This window comes from Zophobas morio, unplaced genomic scaffold (assembly GCF_036711695.1).
Source record: "Zophobas morio isolate AGI-343-1 ecotype UQ-CSIRO unplaced genomic scaffold, CSIRO_AGI_Zmor_V1 ptg000093l, whole genome shotgun sequence".
Taxonomy (NCBI): domain Eukaryota; kingdom Metazoa; phylum Arthropoda; class Insecta; order Coleoptera; family Tenebrionidae; genus Zophobas; species Zophobas morio.
The window spans coordinates 261,520-279,362 of record NW_026972198.1 but is presented as its reverse complement, the minus strand read 5'-3'; the positions used below and the strand labels follow the sequence as shown (position 1 = coordinate 279,362).

General features: G+C 38.5%; 2 protein-coding genes and 1 long non-coding RNA gene across 7 annotated transcripts; 2 read left to right on the top strand and 1 right to left on the bottom strand.

Annotated features, from left to right (window-relative positions):
• The first annotated feature begins 443 nt into the window (after nt 1–443).
• LOC135144304 (uncharacterized) lies at nt 444–7,329 on the top strand. 4 transcript variants are annotated; one of them, XM_064076314.1, is made up of 34 exons: nt 444–457; nt 1,587–1,735; nt 1,791–1,826; nt 2,104–2,219; nt 2,280–2,389; nt 2,670–2,823; nt 2,880–2,923; nt 3,001–3,083; nt 3,273–3,400; nt 3,459–3,587; nt 3,647–3,708; nt 3,774–3,910; nt 3,967–4,059; nt 4,113–4,183; nt 4,254–4,374; nt 4,426–4,520; nt 4,576–4,706; nt 4,768–4,860; nt 4,918–4,995; nt 5,055–5,113; nt 5,168–5,244; nt 5,296–5,409; nt 5,462–5,530; nt 5,587–5,671; nt 5,726–5,812; nt 5,875–5,999; nt 6,055–6,171; nt 6,225–6,304; nt 6,353–6,496; nt 6,550–6,668; nt 6,735–6,830; nt 6,886–6,945; nt 7,008–7,051; nt 7,107–7,329. In XM_064076314.1, coding segments are annotated over exons 3-34 (3,057 nt in total). In that variant the 5' UTR covers nt 444–457; nt 1,587–1,735; nt 1,791–1,825; the 3' UTR covers nt 7,242–7,329. The 4 variants fall into 4 exon arrangements, with proteins under 4 accessions (XP_063932384.1, XP_063932386.1, XP_063932385.1 ...); XM_064076316.1 differs by lacking the exon at nt 444–457 and having other exon boundaries at nt 1,506–1,735; nt 6,353–6,376; nt 6,425–6,496; XM_064076315.1 differs by lacking the exon at nt 444–457 and having other exon boundaries at nt 1,506–1,735; nt 5,875–5,993.
• A 6-nt stretch (nt 7,330–7,335) lies between these two features.
• Nucleotides 7,336–13,134, bottom strand: LOC135144305 (cGMP-specific 3',5'-cyclic phosphodiesterase-like). 2 transcript variants are annotated; one of them, XM_064076317.1, is made up of 33 exons: nt 13,053–13,134; nt 12,876–12,986; nt 12,568–12,643; nt 12,409–12,512; nt 12,241–12,356; nt 12,111–12,180; nt 11,807–11,943; nt 11,675–11,738; nt 11,530–11,613; nt 11,395–11,467; nt 11,284–11,342; nt 11,090–11,163; nt 10,893–11,025; nt 10,681–10,828; nt 10,452–10,521; nt 10,297–10,396; nt 10,121–10,228; nt 9,964–10,053; nt 9,820–9,898; nt 9,691–9,765; nt 9,534–9,633; nt 9,356–9,467; nt 9,195–9,278; nt 9,028–9,134; nt 8,914–8,971; nt 8,767–8,839; nt 8,612–8,706; nt 8,431–8,563; nt 8,069–8,223; nt 7,847–7,924; nt 7,640–7,753; nt 7,520–7,579; nt 7,336–7,458 (listed from the first exon to the last, which is right to left on the bottom strand). In XM_064076317.1, exons 2-33 carry the CDS (start codon nt 12,978–12,980, stop codon nt 7,408–7,410), a joined length of 2,985 nt encoding a protein of 994 aa, XP_063932387.1. In that variant the 5' UTR covers nt 12,981–12,986; nt 13,053–13,134; the 3' UTR covers nt 7,336–7,407. The 2 variants fall into 2 exon arrangements, with proteins under 2 accessions (XP_063932387.1, XP_063932388.1); XM_064076318.1 differs by having other exon boundaries at nt 12,876–12,983.
• Nucleotides 13,135–16,317: 3,183 nt separating this feature from the next.
• Nucleotides 16,318–17,798, top strand: LOC135144319 (uncharacterized). The gene is made up of 3 exons (XR_010283083.1): nt 16,318–17,107; nt 17,397–17,674; nt 17,733–17,798. It is a non-coding gene; the product is annotated as an uncharacterized LOC135144319 (long non-coding RNA).
• Nucleotides 17,799–17,843: the final 45 nt, after the last annotated feature.

The window sequence follows — 17,843 nt, the reverse complement described above, 5'->3', positions numbered from 1 at the left end:
TAAACACAATTTGGTTGCCGCTTTCTTTTTGGTTCCGGAACACCATTTTATTTATTTTCCTCGAATTTTTCGATATAGTTAATTCTACCCATGTTTGCGTGGTCACTCTGAAAGGTATAAAATATGAAAACAAAATTTTTTTAATGAATAACTAATCGCACTTCACTTATTTAACATGAACAGAAGTTTACTAATAAAATTTCGTTAGGTTGATTTACACTGCAACAGGCCGCAACCGAAGGTTTTATGCGCAAGCGCAGTGCTAACCGAATATTTTACTGTTGTTCGTTGAGATCGCCTGTCGAGCATTCCCCTCTTCGTTCTGAAATAGTTTATTTTATTTATCTTTGGTTTAACCATTTTTAGCGTATGAACGTTGGCGTGAGTAAAATCATTTCGGTCGTGAATTATTACTACTCTATGCGTGAATTCTTCTCTTACAAAAAACCTTTTTTGCGTACCACTATATATTATCCTTTTTTTTTTTTTTAATCCTCGTATCATAAACACTTGTAAGGTCTGCTGCAAAAGCGAGTCTAGTTAGAGACATTTATTGACGTTTCAGATTTTTATATAAAGTATAAAGATTTTATGGAGCTTTTGGGCTACCTTCGACCGTACCTTCTTCCCTCATTTTAATAAGTTATTTAAGGCGTTATAACGTTTTAGCTGTCCGACAAAAGCTAGAGCAAAGAAAGTTGGTATGATAATTATTAATTAGATTATAATTATAGTTTAAGAAGCCAACATAATAAAAGAAAAGCTATTGCACCCACATTTTTTCTAACATTTCTGAGTAGGCACTATGGTAGGTAGTGACATCTTCCTTACAGACTTCAAAGTTCACGCTATAGAGCGGAGATTAAGAAAATATATTGGTTCTTTACTGTGGGGTTGGTCGTCTTTATTTTTACTTTAGAGGTAATGAGATCACGCTAAATTACAAAAAAAAAAGTAATTCTAATGATCAGCAATACCTCCAAAATAAATAACCTTTTAGTGCAGTTTTGGTTACGCAAAGCATGCTCGCCTCAGCATAAACCTGGGGCCTAGAGTCTCAACTAACAGTTTTCTATTATAACTTAGTTTTTTAAAAATTATTTAAGCAAAGGGTTTTAACGGGTAACTACATTCTTCATTTGCGTTTCTTAATTTAGCGTGATGCTTCAATAATGTTACTGCATGAGCCGCCTTTAAGCTCATACTAAACAATTAAGGTTTCTGCCGAAGAATACCCATCGTTCTGTACAATTCTCCGTTAAAAATTTTGCTTGCGTCTGATCTTGCGGTATTTTTATGTTGAGGTCCAGCCTTGTTGTATACCTCCAATGTATCATTAAAAAAATCTGAATTTCTCAAAAGAGAAGCCTTTATTAAATTAAATTTGTTATTCCTTTACACTGTAATAAGATTCAGGCTTAAACACAAAAGCTAAAAAACTTAAACTGAGAAAAAATATATCAAAGAATTGATAAAGAAAATAATTTATATTTTACCCTTTGGAAGAGTAACCTTCCCGATCCGATAAATTTTTATTTTTGACGATGGAGAGACGTCCTTACTATGTTTTATTTTCTTTCCATCAGTTGCAGGGTCAATACGTTAACTGCTATGCTGCAATGCAAGAGAAGGATTGGGCGGGTAAAAACTCGCATCGTACTGAGGGGGTTTCCTCTTGGTCCCAAGACGGTTGTGGTTTGTAATTCGGCCGTTTAACTTATACAGCTAAGGAAGGGTGAGACGACTTTTTGTTTTAATATTACAACTAACTAATTTAAACCGTCATTTAGAACTTACGCAAATTTCGCAAACGCCTACAGCGTTAAGTAAGTTATATGTGAAGAGTAACCTTGTTCATCTCGTCCTTCTCTGGTTCCGTGCAGCGGATGCTATATGGACTCTTGTGCTCCTTGTGATAAAACCATTAGATCAACCTAACTAACTACCCGAAAAGAATTTTTTTTATTGAATGTTTGTAGAATAGCGATTGTCTTAATTATTAAACTTTAGAGGAGATTATTAATTTTTAAGTCTAATTTATTTGAGTAAAGCATTCAGAACTTAACCTTTTTTGTTAATTTTTTTTTTTTTTTTAATATTCAGTGACTTCGATCCAATTTTCATTTGAACCTACCGCCACTCTTGATGACTCGTTACATTCTTACCTCATAGACTGGCTGCTTTTTCCCCAAAAATACTTGGAATTTTTAAGATCGCTAGTATGTAATTTTAAGTTTTTTTATTTAACCGTTAACTTTTTAGTATGCAATATTTTTCAGAAAAGTTCTTTAAAAAGTTCAAAAATTTTTAAACTTTTGGAACTATTTTTTATAAAAATTGACGCTTTCAAGACAATTGACAATGTTTTGGATAAACAACCTCTGGGCAGGTTATAATTTATTCTACTTCTTTAAAAAAGTTGTGTTCTATGAAACGGAAGGATTTTAAAGCTTTTTAACCGGTTTTATATTAAGTCAAATTTTTTTTTCAGAAAATTTTAAATTGTTTTTCAGTATCTTTAATATTTTTTTTACTAAGTTGGCTCTTTATTTACTTTTGAAAAACTGTCACATTTTAAAACTTAATTTTTTAACAGAATATATTAAGTATATTTAGTTTAGGGTGTTTATATAATTTTTTTATAAGATCTCTTATATATTAATAACAAGAATTCAGAGTTCCGCAGGCTCAACCTCCAAAAAAAAAAAAGAAACCTTAAGAAAGTTACTTTTAGCTACTGTTGAAGAGTTTGGTCTCACCTTGGACTATTTAGAAGAGCATTTTTGTCTGGAAAAGCAGTTTGAAATTCTTGAAGCAGTCAAAGTAGCCGATAACTTCTGCAGTTAACTTTTTTTTGATATCAATTTTTCTATTTTTAGGATGAATATACCACGCATCCAATATCGATGCTACAGTTTTCAAGGTTAAAGCATTATTATGTATAAAGCAAAGCATCTTTAAAACTATATTATTTATTTTGCTTTACTTATTTACAAAAAGATGCATAGTTCGCACTCTCAACAGAAATGTGTCTCCTTTGCAACTGTTGGGCGTCCTTCTTAAAACTTCCGAAACGGAAAACGGTTTTTTTTTGCGTTGCATGGTTACAGTTATAAGAAAACTATACTTGCGTGCTCTCGGTGACTCTCTGAATCTTTTTTTTTTGAGTGGATTTTATTAAGCTACTTAGTTTAACTATGCTACCTGCTGGCGTTATAATATATGTGCCTCTATGACAACGGTTCGTTCTTGATGATATAAATACTGGGCAGAATCTTTGGAGCAGGGCACGTGGTTTTCCGCAATTCAGATGGAAGTTCTCGATTTTTTAGAATCGTTTGTCAAGCAGCAAGGCGAAACGGACTCTTTGAGTCCCGTGTGGCCTGCCTCCTCAGTGAAGGTCCGTGTTTGACGACCCCATGCAGCTAGTCCCTCGCCTTTCACTTGTGTCACCACAGTACCGAGGTACGACCATGTGCAAGCAGATCCGTTACGAGATGGGTGAATTTTACTTTCGGCAAGACCGCTTTGACAAGGCTCTGGACAACTTCCGCAGCTGCGTGGAGGGCTGCACCTTCACTGCTACGGTTTCGTCCTCACGGATACCATCTCTCCGATATCAATCGGAGCTCTCATGTTTTAATAGGAGCGCAGGCACGAAAGTAGAGGCATACCTTTTATTACCTTTAAGAAGGAAACGGCTTCAGGGTTTGCTCTTCGCTTCTGACTTCCTTCTGCGTGCGTGATTTGCCAGCTGCCACCGCACTCTGTAGCTACATTCGCGCGTGCCTTTCCGTCACGTCCGTCCGTTCCGTTGTTGTTAGTAAGCAGAACGTCGAAGGGCTTCCAGTGGTAGAAAGAGTGGAGCATCTGCGACGTGCAGACTTAACCAATTCGGGCAGTTTAGGAGGTTGCCAATGTACAACTTGTAAACTGAGTGGCTTTTGGGGAGCCGTTTTCCTTCAGAGTTACTCGAAATTCTTAAGGACGACATCGGCGAGCATTACCTGACTTTTTCATATAGAGAAAACTTGATGGATTCATTTAAAGACCGCCATGGTTATGGTTTTTTGTATTTAAATGGCGCATGCTGACCTCTTAATTAAAATCAGAGAATCACGAGTTCGCTCTCGTACAGAAAATCGCTATTCTTAACTTTTTAAAGAAACTTGCTTATAACCAAGTGCTTGTCTTTACTATGCTATACATTTACTTTTTTCTTGTTTTCTTTTTCTTATAAACTTTTCTTTAAGGCTTTAAATGGCCCAAATTTAGAGTGTGTGTGCAGTGGGGACGCCCATAAAGTCGAACCCAAGCTTTTGCATTTTTTTATGCAAGTAAGCAGGAATCTGCTTTCAACTGAAGACCTGAGAGGTTATCATCTTGAGTTAACAATCTTCTGCGGTGCTTAGAACGACTTGTCAGCCTCCTTTCATCTCCCCGATTTCCGCAGGAGACTCGGCTGGTTCTTGGAACTCTGGGACCAACACCGCTTTCGCATGGATCTGGAGACGGCACAAGTCTCTTTGTAACCGCCAGTTGTTTATGTGTGCCGACTAACGCCGTACATATCAGCACTTTGAAGAGTTTAAGCAGACCTTCTGGCCTACGCAAAACCAATCAGTCATCCACAGAGTCGAAAATATGCCCCATTTAAGCGCGTGTGCTACTCACGTGTTGCGTAATCCGCACTGCTTACTATCCAAGTGCCTTTTGCTTCTTGTGGTTATCCGTTTGTGCCACTGAAACTCCTGCTAAACCCCGCAGCTTGTACCACTCCCGTGAGTTGAGCAAGCTGGAGCTGTGGCTGCGCATGTGTCGCGACTACCAGGCTCCGCTCTTTTATAAAACATTCCTTCCGTTAGTCGTCTAACTTTTTGTATACCGCCTGTTTTTGTTGATGTTTTCGTTAAGCAGTAATGCTGTGGAGCCGCTTCCCGCTGAGGATTCCCTCATTTCCAGTGACATGTGGCTCCTGCTCAGCTCTCTTTTGCAGTGATCATAAGCTGTTTTCGCTCACCAGTATAGTAAGATTAGTCTTCACTATCGATTAGCGGCCGCTCCTCCAATGACGAGGTCGATTTTGCCGTAATAGTATTATCTTTAGTGCGGGGTAAGCAGCCCGTTCATGCGATTGCTATTTATTATCACTAAACTTGCGCTTCAGCACATCTGGATTGGAGAAGGAAACGTTTCGCGGATAGTTATGACCTCTTCCACCTCGCGCACCAGAAAATAGCTGCAGTACAATGGCACTTACCGCTGTTCTTTATGCGATTTTGATTGATTGTGCAGCTCCGGCTCTCTGAGGAATCCACTTCCCTTCTACCCGTTTTCTACTTTGCGAGGCTGCACATGGTCACCGCCTGGTGTTTATACGTAGTGAAGAGTGGCGCTAACTTTGCTCAGGTTTTTCCGAGCCACTTTTACCCTTTTATGCTTGTTTTCGTTTCACGTGTAGGTTCTGGACCTCTGCGAGACCCTGGCGTACGAGTGTCTGGAAATGCGATCCTTTGACGCCTCCACACTTGTTATTTAGATAGTAAACGTAGAAGTGTTTATTTACAAGTTATTTCTACTGTGCAGTGCTCGTTATTTGCTCTTTATTTATCTACACCAAAGTTTCAACTGATATTCTGCTGGGGTAACGCTATAAAAAGGCAAAGCAAAGGTCGCATTAGCAGCCCAGTTTTACTTTTATAGTTATGTTTAAGACTAAATCCAGAGAGCTTTAGTCGTTGCGTTTATGAGCTTGCTTCTTTCCTTTTGTCTCTTAAAGCCGCCTGCGACAGAGAACTGCACCGCTCATTTGGTTTGCCCAACTTTGCTTGGTCGCCTTGAAGTGAGCGCATTTCAGCACCACTTTTTTTACAGAAAATACAGTCCCCGCACCTGATTTGGCTTTACTGGAACAGTTTGAATACTTATTAGCAGTTCATAAGTCGCCGTCACCTTATAAGTCATCCCGCAGTGAATCATCGAGTAAAGACGAGGTGGAGGTTGTAAGCTGCGTTGCACGTTTTACTTACTTTTACTTGATTGGGGCGTTGGAAGGAGCCTCGCCAGCTTTTGCTTATGTTAGTCAAGAGAATTAGAGGAAAAGAAATGCTTGAACTTCTTATTTGTTTGTTCTCGATATACCTCAACAGAATTCTCGATGAGGAGAACAAAGTTTATCTTTTGCATACGTCTTTATTATATGCATAATTATATTCTACGAGCAGCTCGTATTCTGGAGAGTGAAAAAGGGAGTTGGAGAAGTACTATTAAAGTTTACTGGCCTAAAAGTGGGGACTGGAACTTGGTAGGAATAGTGAAAGCAACCCTACCGGACTTAGTTAATTTTCACTAGCGAAAACTTCCCCAGAGACTATTTGTATGATACTTTGGAGCTCCTTTTGAGGCGATACACACATCATTACAGAGATTCACACGAGTTTTTTTTACTACTCGGCGATCTTTATAAGTCTAAAAAAAGCTTTAAAAGAGCATTTTGGTAAACTGCTTTTTCCCGATTGAAGTTAAGAAAACTTGTCTACTTTTCTTCAGCGTGTACTACTGGGTCGGGCTTAGACATTCTGACATGTTTTCACTGGTTGGTGCTCTCCCCGCTGTGTGGGACCAGGAAGTAGTACAAAGGATGGTTGCGTGCCTCTTTAGTATGAAAGGTCACCGCTTCGACCAAATAAGAAAACTTTTACAGCCCGTTACGTACAGGTCGTGTCACTTCTCAGCGTACATTCAAGCAGCCGCTCTCGCTCAGTTTATAGAAGGGGACTACCCTTTGAAGTTTCGTGCGGTCTACCAAGCTTGTGCTCAGGAACGCTCAGGTGCTTCGTATATTATATGCTATACCTTTTCGGTCTTCTTAAGTTCTTTTTATAGAACTCGATTATCCTTACTACCAATTTTTTTGGGACAAGCAAATTTTGGAGCTTTTTATGTGTGAGTTTGGTCGCTAGAAATTTATGGTTACTGCCTTCCTATATTCTTCTGGTATTTTATAGACTTACATAAGAAGTCGCACGATAGTAAGAGAGAAGAGCTGGCGGTACTTTGCTATTTTAGTCTCTCAAGTTTGGCCTTATTCATCGCCTACGCCGTAGGCCTCAGCTCTCAGCGACCCCTATAACAACTTTGTAAACGACGTCACGCTTCAGAAAGCCCACACACTTCATTTACAGTCGAGACTGCTGAAATTACTGGCCAAGGATACTTTCCAAATGGCGGCTTCTGAATAATACAATCAACCTTTTTTTTTTCTTTTCTTATAACGTACAAAGAGAGTTACTATGCATTACAGAAGTTCTCCGCGAGCTTATAAAAAATTTACAGATTTTATTTTTCTTGGTAATGCATATTAACAAACTACTTTGACTCTTAAAGTAGCGCTTTTTTCTTTAAGGTTTAAATAGAGGGTATGTAGACGGGCGTCAGATTTTCATTGACGTGTTTTCCCTTTGAAAAGATAATCGATGCTTTTCAGGTTTAGTTCTAATAATGATCAGTTAATGGCTACCTCCAACACCCCAGCCCATCTCTCTCTGTTTCTTAGTAAGTTGTCAAGAAGTGGTCGTATCTGTAACGCCGCATAAAAACATTAAATTTTCCAATTAGGAAGAAAGGCAAACTACATTACTTGTGGGAGCACGTGGGCCAGAGATGTGTAGGCGGGTAGTCCCACGTGATCTATAAAGTCAATCTGGCAACGCGGAATAACTGCTTTTTCCCGATCCATCATCTCAATAGGCGTCTAACATAACAAGGGATGAACGGTGGCCAATTACCGAAACCATAAGCTTCCCGTATGTCATTATATAAGGAATAAAGACGAAAAGCTTCGTACCAGTCCGCACTTCTTCTCCTCGTCTCCTTGTTCAAAAAATTCCTCGTAAATTTGGCGTGTGATTGATACATGCAAGTCCTAAAAGAAGAAGACTATAAGCACTTTGAAGACATCCAAACTTTTAATGTGTCGTCCTCGCTACCACCACAGCGCTGCCCACCGCGTTCTTGAACGATGTTCTACTCTGTGTGGGTCTAGCAATGGGGAGCAGAGCATGTTTACCCAATTCCTCGAGATGTTCGAGATATCGCAAACAGTCATTATTATGGAGCAGAGAAGAGATCGGTGTAGTGAATTGCTTTTATCGAAGAGGCTATTGTCGCTTTTGTTTTCACAGCAAAACAAAGACTTGAACTTTTTCAAAGTGACAAAGTGGCCTGTCAGGGAAGTATAAAGTATATAAAATATTAAAATTAAGCTTCTTCCAGATAAAATAGGTTTGTGGTAGGAAGTAAAGCTAATGCTTTTCTTTGACAGGTGAGCAGCTTTACCGTGCCAGTACCCCTGATAGACAGACAAACGCTAGCTCGCAGGAGTGCTGCTTCCAAGTACTTTATAAGTCAAGCTCGTGTGACTAGAATAACCTGCCAAGTCCGTCGCCAGAATATTAAATTTTATTAGCCTTTTAAGACCAGCCACTGTTTCTTCATCGCAGTTTTCGAATATATCAAGGTTGGGATTGCTTAGCAACTTTTCCAGTATGTTGTAATGGTGATGCTTGAAAAAATGTTAATATCACTCAATATTATAACAAAAAAAAAGCACCTCTAGAATACTTTTATCCCCATAAAGCTGTTTCAGGTCACTATCTCTTGTTTTTAAAAAGGCGTTGTTTTTACCTCTGTGATCAAGATCGTGCCCTATTATTAGGCGACGTTTCGTCATTGGAAACTTGTCGCTGGAATAAACAAGCTCTGTACCCAAGCAGGACACCAAGAGCGCCAGTATTTCCCGCTCCTCTAAAAAATCAATGAGGTTTGAAAGCAGCACTATCTGTGAACAGAAGCAAGTAGTTCACGTGAGTAACAGGAAAGACAACAGGAGAGTGGCGGACACAAAGGTCGTACTGTATACAGGCATTGGGTAACACAGAAGGCGTGAGACCAGTTGTGGTACGGGACGTCCCTAAGCACCGTCAAGCATTCGCTGTAGAGTCTACAGTATTAATAGTATGCGAGCACCTATAACTGTTACGGACGGTCAAAATAAATCGCTTCAGCGTTTCTGGTTGCATAATAAATCGCTCCAGAAAGTGCAGTCTTTCAAACATGTAAAGCACGCAGGAACACTATAACGTACAGAGAATAACAAACTAACAGGTGTGCAGTTTAGCAATGAACTTATAAACCATTTTGATATCGGTAAGAACTCTGTAGTCCCAGTCGTGTCTGCTTAAGGAAGCCAGTAGTTGGGGTGAAAGCGGTTGGGAAATCTAAACAGCCAAACACAAAATATACGCCAAGTACACGTGGATTTATAGCAGCTTAAAGAAAAGGAAAAGTTATTTACGCAAATAAGCTCGTCCGATTTGAAGTGTGTATAATACTGTATCATTTCAAATGCTATTTTGCTCTGATTTTCTGTTTTTTTTAAGATTTCTTGCTGTTGCAGGTTGTGTAGGCTAATGACGGGTAGCAGTTTCATTGCATTAGAACAACCAGCACAGACAAGAGGAGCATTAAGAAACCTTATGCCTATAATATTGGCCATCGTCTCTATTTGATGCTCATCGTTCTTCGAAAACTTGCCCTTATACGCGCCTCTTTTGTTGATCAGCTGGAGCACTCCTATAACAAACGGGCTACTAGTTCAAGCGAGGTAGCGTCCGTGGACGGGTCAGGTACCTACAACTGCATGGGCTCGAATGATCGGTAAACAGAGCATGGCAAACACCGGCTTGTCCGGCACGCCATCCACATCTTTTCAAGCAGAGTTAGTGGAAATCAACGCTATAAGGACAGCGAGTTATCCACCAGAATCATAGCGAGGGTCCTCTTTGACACATGCAATGTTCAATGTTTTCCCCCTCGCGAACACGTGACCAGCGATTCCCTGCTAACGAGAAAAGTAAGAACACTACAGGCGTCATGGTGCAGGTAGGCCAGAAAGCAAGAGGCCTGCGAGGCGGGAAACGTTGGGGGGTCAGAGGGATTAAAGTCAGCATAGCAGTCGCAGACTTGCCGGACTAAAACGTTGTTCTCTTCGTCCTTCCAATCCGAAGAAAATTAAGTCAAAGTGGAACTTCGGCAAGCCAGCAACAAAGGTGGCACTTACATACAGGAAGAAGGCACACATTTGTGAATCAACAAGGTTTCTGCAACTTTCCAGCAGCTGTTTTATTAACAGAACTTTCTCTGTGGGAAGCGACAAAGCCATTGCTGTCTAAAAACGCGATAGAACAGCAACACTAAGAAACGCGCAGCAATAACACTGCGGTCGCTAAGGGCCACCTGCGAGATGGCGTTCTGCTCGAATTTTCTCTTTGTTTCTTGCTCCAGAAAGAAAGCGTTGAGAATGGCCAGATAGCAAACAGCGACGTAAGTTTCAAACCTGGCCAAGATATTACACAAAGGAGCTAAATAAGAGGGCGAAAACTTCGTGAAACCATTCAGCGTCTTCACTGGTAAAGTCTCCCTTTTTTTTGTTGACTAGGTTCGCCACGCCAATCACGTCGCCTAGTTAAGCGGTTTGTTAGTAAGATAGAAAACCAGGCGTGCGGTCAATTCTACTGCGAGGCATGTACTCACAGAAGGCAACTATGTCTAAAGTGGCTACCAGTGCGAACACTAAGACGCTAAAAAAGTAGTCAAGCAAAGGGCGCAGCATAGGCAGACCAGCGTAGTCTCTAATGGGGGTGCACAGAAGAGTCTTTGTGGTATACTTCGGCCTCGTGCCGGCTTCCTTATTAAAAAGTTCGTCTGTCGAGCGTCCTCTGATATTAAGGGTCTTTCCTGTCTCCACAACGTAACTGATAACTCCATTCTCAGGCGGTAGTCAAAAATTTACTAATAAAGGAGTTGAATGTATAAGGCGATAAGGAGGGCACCATTTCTGAGCAGTCCAAAGCTTCTCTGGGGCTGCTTGAGGAGCCAGAGGAGTCATGCGTTTGCCCTTTTCGCGAGGGTTCACGAGGGAGAAAGGCTATTCTCGCTTTGTACGGTTCGGCGTAGCGAGTAGCCCTGCACATAACAAAGATCTTAGATATAAATAAAGGAAATGACCTTCAAAAGAGTAGATATTGACTTTTCTCTGTAAGATTTCTGGGAGGCCAAGCTTAGCGCTCGATGGATGGACACAATAGACTCTGAGTGCGCATTCTATTGTCAAAATTCAAATCAGAACATTTTAATAATATTTGGTCAGTACATATTTTCAGTTAGAAGCAGAGTCGATCGCTCAAAAAGGGCACCAAAAACTTTAGAAAGTAAAAAAAATACTGTAGTGACTTCGTTTTGACCGTAAGTGTCGAACTCTTCAGTATACATTTTGTCGCGAGCTGCAAATACTTATAATAAAAACTGTCTCAAAACATATCTTTTTTTTTATGCCTTTGTCAAGCATGAAGATCGAGCATCGCTCCGCCCCAATATACGAGGTGGCTTGCCGTAAAATCCTTGAAACCTTCCAGGTGGCACTGAAGTAGCCAAAGAAAAACAAACGACCGATAACTAAAAAAAACCAACAACAGCTTTTGCGGAATTTCCCTCAGAGTAAAGATTTTTGGTGACACTTTGCAGCATGCGGTGTTCGTTAATTTTCGTTTCCAGCTAATTTTTTGATAAAAAAGTGAACAAGAATTTCTCTTTTGGCGCTTCTAGAAAAAGTAACTTCATTTATTTTAAGCAGTTTGCTATACGTTTCCCCAATGTGCTCGGCAATAATGGAAAAGATCCTTAAGATAAGGTAAAGCTCACAACGCCAATCAACAAACGTAACCACAAAGCTAATACGCCTTCCCACCTGCACTCCTCGCTCTCAAGATTGAACGGCGGAAAGCAGCTGGAGCGCGATAGTACAATAACCACGCAAGTTTGCAGAGGATCCAGTTGTAAAACAGGAACAGCACAGAGATGGACACTTGTTCTACGGGATTTAGACTATCTTATATTAAGTATACGTAAGCAGTTCGTTTACCAAAGATAGTCTTTAGCAAAATATAATAACTCGAGTTCACAAACAAGCACACCATATAGCCAGTTTAAAAGAAACTAAAATATCACTGGTTAAAAATAGTAGCCAATGATACATATAATGAAAAACGAACGGCAGAAGAGGAAGTTGCGAGAGGGCCAGGAACGTTAGCGATGGACATCCTGCGAGTCTTCACGGCTTCCCTAAAACGCCACAACAATGAGTGAATATGTACATACAAGTAACTAGTATAATTAAAGCACATTGCAAGGCCTGAATTTTTAAAACTTATAACGTTGCTAAGCTTTCTTCCCGACTCATCAAAGTCAAATAAATGTTCATTAATGTGATCAACGAAATATATTCGCGTGGAATCTAACTAGCAGTATATATTATATATAGTTTTTTGTATAAATACAGTTTTAAAAAACCTGAAATAAATTAAGAAATCCTTTATCTATCTTAAGTACAAGATCATAAAGAGATTTTGAGGAATGAATTATTAGCAAAGAGGGCAGAAGTTTTTTATAAAAAGCTGTTTCGTTAATAAAAGATTTTTAAAATTATATTGAGCAATATAATAAAGTTACCTGCTTCAGCCTCACTGGTAAATGGAACCTGAAAGATGCCTAAACGCAGATCTTTTTCAGACTGTATAGTTTTTACCTGTAACAAAGATTTACCAAAGATGCAACGTCTAAAGTCGAATTTTATAAACAAATTCTTGACTTCTTAGAATTCTTAATATATTCACGGCTGTAGCAACCTACTAACTCTTTTTAAAATTTCAACACTTACTTTATTAACTAAATGTAAGTCGCAAATCTTTTATAACGAATTTTTTTTTTTTTATAATTAAAAACATGCTACAAGTAGACGTAAGTTGATATAAAAATACAGTTGAATTGTAGCATTGAAGGAGACTGCTAGCTTTTTTGCTTTCCCCTCTAGAAAATGAAGAAAAATTTCTGTCCATCTCGGCTTTTACTTTCTTCTTTTTCATGTTCTTCTAACAAAAAATTAAACTGGTCAAAACTTATAAAAGAGGGTTAAAAGAGGACAATAATAACTGAACCGTTTATAAATGAAGATATTTCAGTAAAACACTTAACAGAAAAGTCTTTTTATTACACCAAACGACAGTTTCCTTCATACTCTGTGGGCCACAACTAGAGCGAGATTCAACCACTACGCTGTATCTTTAGCGAAGGTAATACAAATTTGTCTCAAGTTTTTTCTATTTTAACCTTGGCCCACTGCTTCTTCACAACTATTGGTAAAGGCGCAGCTAATAGCTTTGACAACGGAAGAAGTTGTATGGAATTTACTTCTAACGTCCCTTTAAAAGAGTATTTTTAATCTTCATATAACTTATTCAAAAGTATAAACTTATATATCGACAAGCCTTTTAAAGAGTTAATAAAAATTATACATCAAATATTGCTCTACTACTTTCTTTTGGCTTTATATATAAAAATGAATTGTTCAATGTTTACGCATTTTTAAAGGGAACAAGTAATATACAATGAAAGGAACATACTAATGTTATTGTTCTGTTCAAAGATTTAATAAAAGCAACTTAAAGAGTAATATTCTTATTCTTAAAGTATTCTTAAAGTATTTTTATCTTGGTGCTACCACAAGCTAAGAAAAGAACTCCTAACGTGACCTAACACTTAAATTTTAAATAGATCAGCTTCTTACTTTTTTTAAAATTACATGTTATTACGAAGGTAACTTTGACTATAATATACGTGTTAACCGAAATAAAGGGGGTTGATTCTTCTCAATTACTTTTTATGCTGATTTATACATCTTAGAAACAGGGAAACAATAACTCAGAAGTTATTAAGTATTTAACTATTTTTTAATTTGTAAATTGTTATACATGTACTTTTTAAAACACCAACCTGGAATCACTAACTATTATGCCCTTAATAAATAATAATAAAAATAAAGCGAATCACAACTAATTTTACTGCAAAAAAGAGCTTTGAGGTCCCCATAAAGGTAGTAAAAATAGTGCTCCAATTAATACCCCTCCACTACTGAAGTTAGTATGTTAGTATGTTTAGTTCACCAAAAGTGTGTTTTGCGGAAAAAATTTAATAACAGTTTTTTGGGTCTGTATTAATCCTACCAATTTATTGATTATAGCAATTAACCCTTGTATAATTTTTAACCATGTTAGCTTTTACCTCTGAATTTAAATGTTTAAGAAGGGAAATGTAATGTATACGTTTTAGATTACAACAAAAGTTAAGGAAGCACAATTCATTTCTTTTATTTAAACAGTTGCTTTACCACCGTTTTAACTAACATCCGATTCTATCTAAAGAGCAGGTGTTTCACAGGCAGATTTATGTTAACTTTCGACAAAAGCACAATATTGCTTCTATTATAACATCCATTATGTAAATCTATGAATGTTTTTACTATTTTAATTACCACTTAATTTACAAGTTTTTAGTAACTGAAGTTTTGGGGCCTATACCAAAAGATTCCTGATGATATTTTTTAAACAATACTGGGGGTCAACTTATATAATAATGAACAATGTCGATTCTGTATACCCTTATTATGCATTAATTACACAGTTGTAATGAGCTCCTTAAAAGTCACTGTAATTTTTTTTATTCATGAGTTCAGCACGAATTTTATTCCTCAGGCGATGAATTCATGAAATTTTCAAAATCTTGAGGGTCCTATAAGAAGGTTAACTTCTAAATGCTAAGTTACCCTAAGTCAGTGATCTACAGGATTTTTAACAACTTGCTCGTAATAAGAGTGAGAAGGAAATCCGCACCTGTATACCTTTAAAATGGATTAATGGCACTTAATTAAAACGTTTTCCCTTCTAGTAGTGTAATTAATCTCGGTAACTGTCATTGTTATTGAGATTAGGTTAAAGTTTTCTCTTCATTAAAATCTTCTGCACAACCTAGTGTTGTTCAAAAGTTTAAATAATTATATAACAACCTAATCAGCATCCTCACAACACTATATAAATAAAGACATTTTAACATAAACATAAACAACCTTTTTAGTAAAAAAAAAGGTTCAAAAAAATATAATTAAATAAAATTCTGTATGAATGAGTTTAAAACCTTTTATGAGACCTTTGGTAGTCACGATTATTTTTTAGACTAACGTTTATAAAGCAATAAAGATATATTAAAGAAAAGAGGCTTTGTAAATTAGCTTGAACCTGCACGAAAAAATTGAATTAGCTCTGGACCATTATTCATTAGTACGCAGCTAACGCAATTATTAGTAGCACATCAGGCTGACATTTTAGCTTTGCTGGGACTATATTCACAGAATATCTTTCCTGCGCAAGAAACTTTATTTCGCTGAACCTTTTATGAGGTACTTCCACTGATATGGAAATTGATTTTACTTTTTTTCTCCGTGTTTATCTGTAATGACTTTACTTACAATAATATAACTATCGCTAGTATGCGGGAATCTCTATTAGGCTAACTTGTTCCTCCTGCAGTAGATTATACTAAATACCTTACTAACTAATCCAAGTTAGAATCCACCCGGTTAATTTGACGATATTTTTATGAGATTATAAATTAATAAGACAAATCAATAGTAAAAAAACTGTTTTATTTTATCTTGTACTAAAAAAGGGTGCCTCTGAATTAATAACAGTGGATAAATACATGGTAACTGTGAAAAAAATTATAATATATAAGAGTCTTAAACTAATTATATATAGAAGTTGTAGATGCTAAAGGCACCGGCCTTAGAAACAAACAACAGAAAATGAGAACGTTGGATTTGCTCAAGTCAAGTCCCTAGCCCGAGGGCCAATAACATGGGGGTATAACAGGTTCAATATGTAAAGGCCATCATCTTTGTTTAAATTTACATATACACCTAAACAAAAATAAATCGCAGAGAAATACTTTAAAGTAAACCAGTTAAAGATATCATGAACTAGTACTTTTATAATAAACACAATCTCGAACAGTTGGACAGAGACTGTTAAAGAAAAAATATTATATACAAATATGGTAATTATTGACTTTTAAACGGAACCATATTAAACATATCTATTCCAAGAATCTTAAATTTATACATAAATGGAAATGCTTTTTTTAACTTTTTGTACAGGTATTAAACGGCTTGGATGTCTATAATAATATAAGGACCCCGATGGCGCCACTATTGAGTTGCTGAAGAAATTGCCATCACCAGGGGTGCATTATCTGTGCCTCCAGGTAAAAGCTGCGATGGTCCTCGGCGTCTTTCCGGCCGAGGGGAGACGGCGGCTGTAGTGATGCTATCAAAGACGCTCAAACCGGAATCAGCAACTAGCAGGTACCGACCCATCAGTTTCCTGTTAGCGGTCGGCACTGAGGGTGAGGCAGGCCATTTTACTGCGCCGTCTAAAAGAGGTCGTTAATGCTCGGGATGCCACGCCGGAGTTTTAGTTTGGATCCCGGTAAGGACACGCAACAACCCACCAGCGCCTCCGCTTAACTGAGTGAACCACTCGCGCTTTTAACTTTAAGAGGGTAACAGGCCCTGTTCTCTGACGGTGAAAAGGCATTTGATCAAGTTTGGCTTGGAGGTCTGCCGCACAAACTACGCACGTTATCCGTTCCTCATGGTCTTTACAATGTGCTGAAGTCATATCTATATGACCGCGTCTTCAGCGCACGCGTGAGAGATACACAGTTGCTGCTGCAATTTCTGACTGCAGGGCCCCTTCTTCCGCCCCTTTAATTTGCTGTTTATATGAGCGACGTGCCCTTGCCTTCAAATCCACCTACACCAATCGCCCTCTACGCCAATGATACGGCCATTTACTCAACGTCGAATTCTCCCGTCCCGCTATGCAAGCATCTACAGCGCTATCTTGATACTCTTGCTAACTGGTGCCGTAATTGGAAAGTTTCTATAACTGCGATGAAGAGCAAATGCGCTTTTAATTACTAAGAAACACGTCCTCTTGTTAGCCCCCTTTACCCTTGATGGCGAGAAGATTCCGTGGTGTTCTCAAGCGAAAGACTTGGGAAATCCTCATTGACAACAAACTTTCCTGGCAGGCGCTCGTGGACTATGTAGTGGCGAAGGTCAAGGCGGCAACTAAGGCGCTTTACCCTTTACTAGGCGGTAATTGTTTATGTCTTACATCCAGTCAACGATAACATACTCGTCTGCTACTTAGACCTACGACTTCTTTACTATGCAGTAATTGTATATGCCTTACATCCAGTCAATGATAACATACTCGTCTGCTACTTAGACCTGCGACTTCTTTACTATGCAGTAATTGTATATGCCTTACATCCAGTCAATGATAACATACTCGTCTGCTACTTAGACCTGCGACTTCTTTACTATGCAGTAATTGTATATGCCTTACATCCAGTCAATGATAACATACTCGTCTGCTACTTAGACCTGCGACTCCTTTGCAATAGCGTCGGCCTTTCAAGTGCTACAGAACAAACTGCTGCGCGCGTTGACAAACTCTCCGTGGTTTGTGCGAGATGAAGCAAATGAAGCTCTTGAGACCAGGACCTGTGGCTGAACCCTTTAACCGTCGTCTTCCAACGTAACGCCAATGCCCTTTACCACAGATTAGCCAGGAACACTAATCGCCTGCTGGTGAGTGTACTTACTTACGAGCCTTGGGACGGAGGGACGGAGTACGTTATCGCCGCCCACGTGACGCGCGTAAGCGCTAGTTTTTGTTTGTTTATGTCAAGAAATAATGACGTCTTTTCGATTGAAGGCTGTTACGTGAGATGTCTGCAATCGCTTCTGATTGAGAGCTCAAAAGTATTCAAAGTTTTCTGACTCGCTCAAGCGCCATAAACTTCCATTTATAAACAAATAATAATAC

Coding starts and splice junctions, on each gene's coding strand:
- LOC135144304 (XM_064076314.1), top strand. Junction 4,060..4,112: donor TTCATTTAAAGACCGCCATG/GTTATGGTTTTT, acceptor AATTAAAATCAG/AGAATCACGAGTTCGCTCTC. Junction 4,861..4,917: donor TTTTATAAAACATTCCTTCC/GTTAGTCGTCTA, acceptor TTCGTTAAGCAG/TAATGCTGTGGAGCCGCTTC.
- LOC135144305 (XM_064076317.1), bottom strand. CDS start 12,980: ATGAAAAAGAAGAAAGTAAAAGCCGAGATGGACAGAAATTTTTCTTCA. Junction 11,739..11,806: donor CTTGAGAGCGAGGAGTGCAG/GTGGGAAGGCGT, acceptor CCTTATCTTAAG/GATCTTTTCCATTATTGCCG. Junction 8,707..8,766: donor GCTCTTGGTGTCCTGCTTGG/GTACAGAGCTTG, acceptor GCCTAATAATAG/GGCACGATCTTGATCACAGA.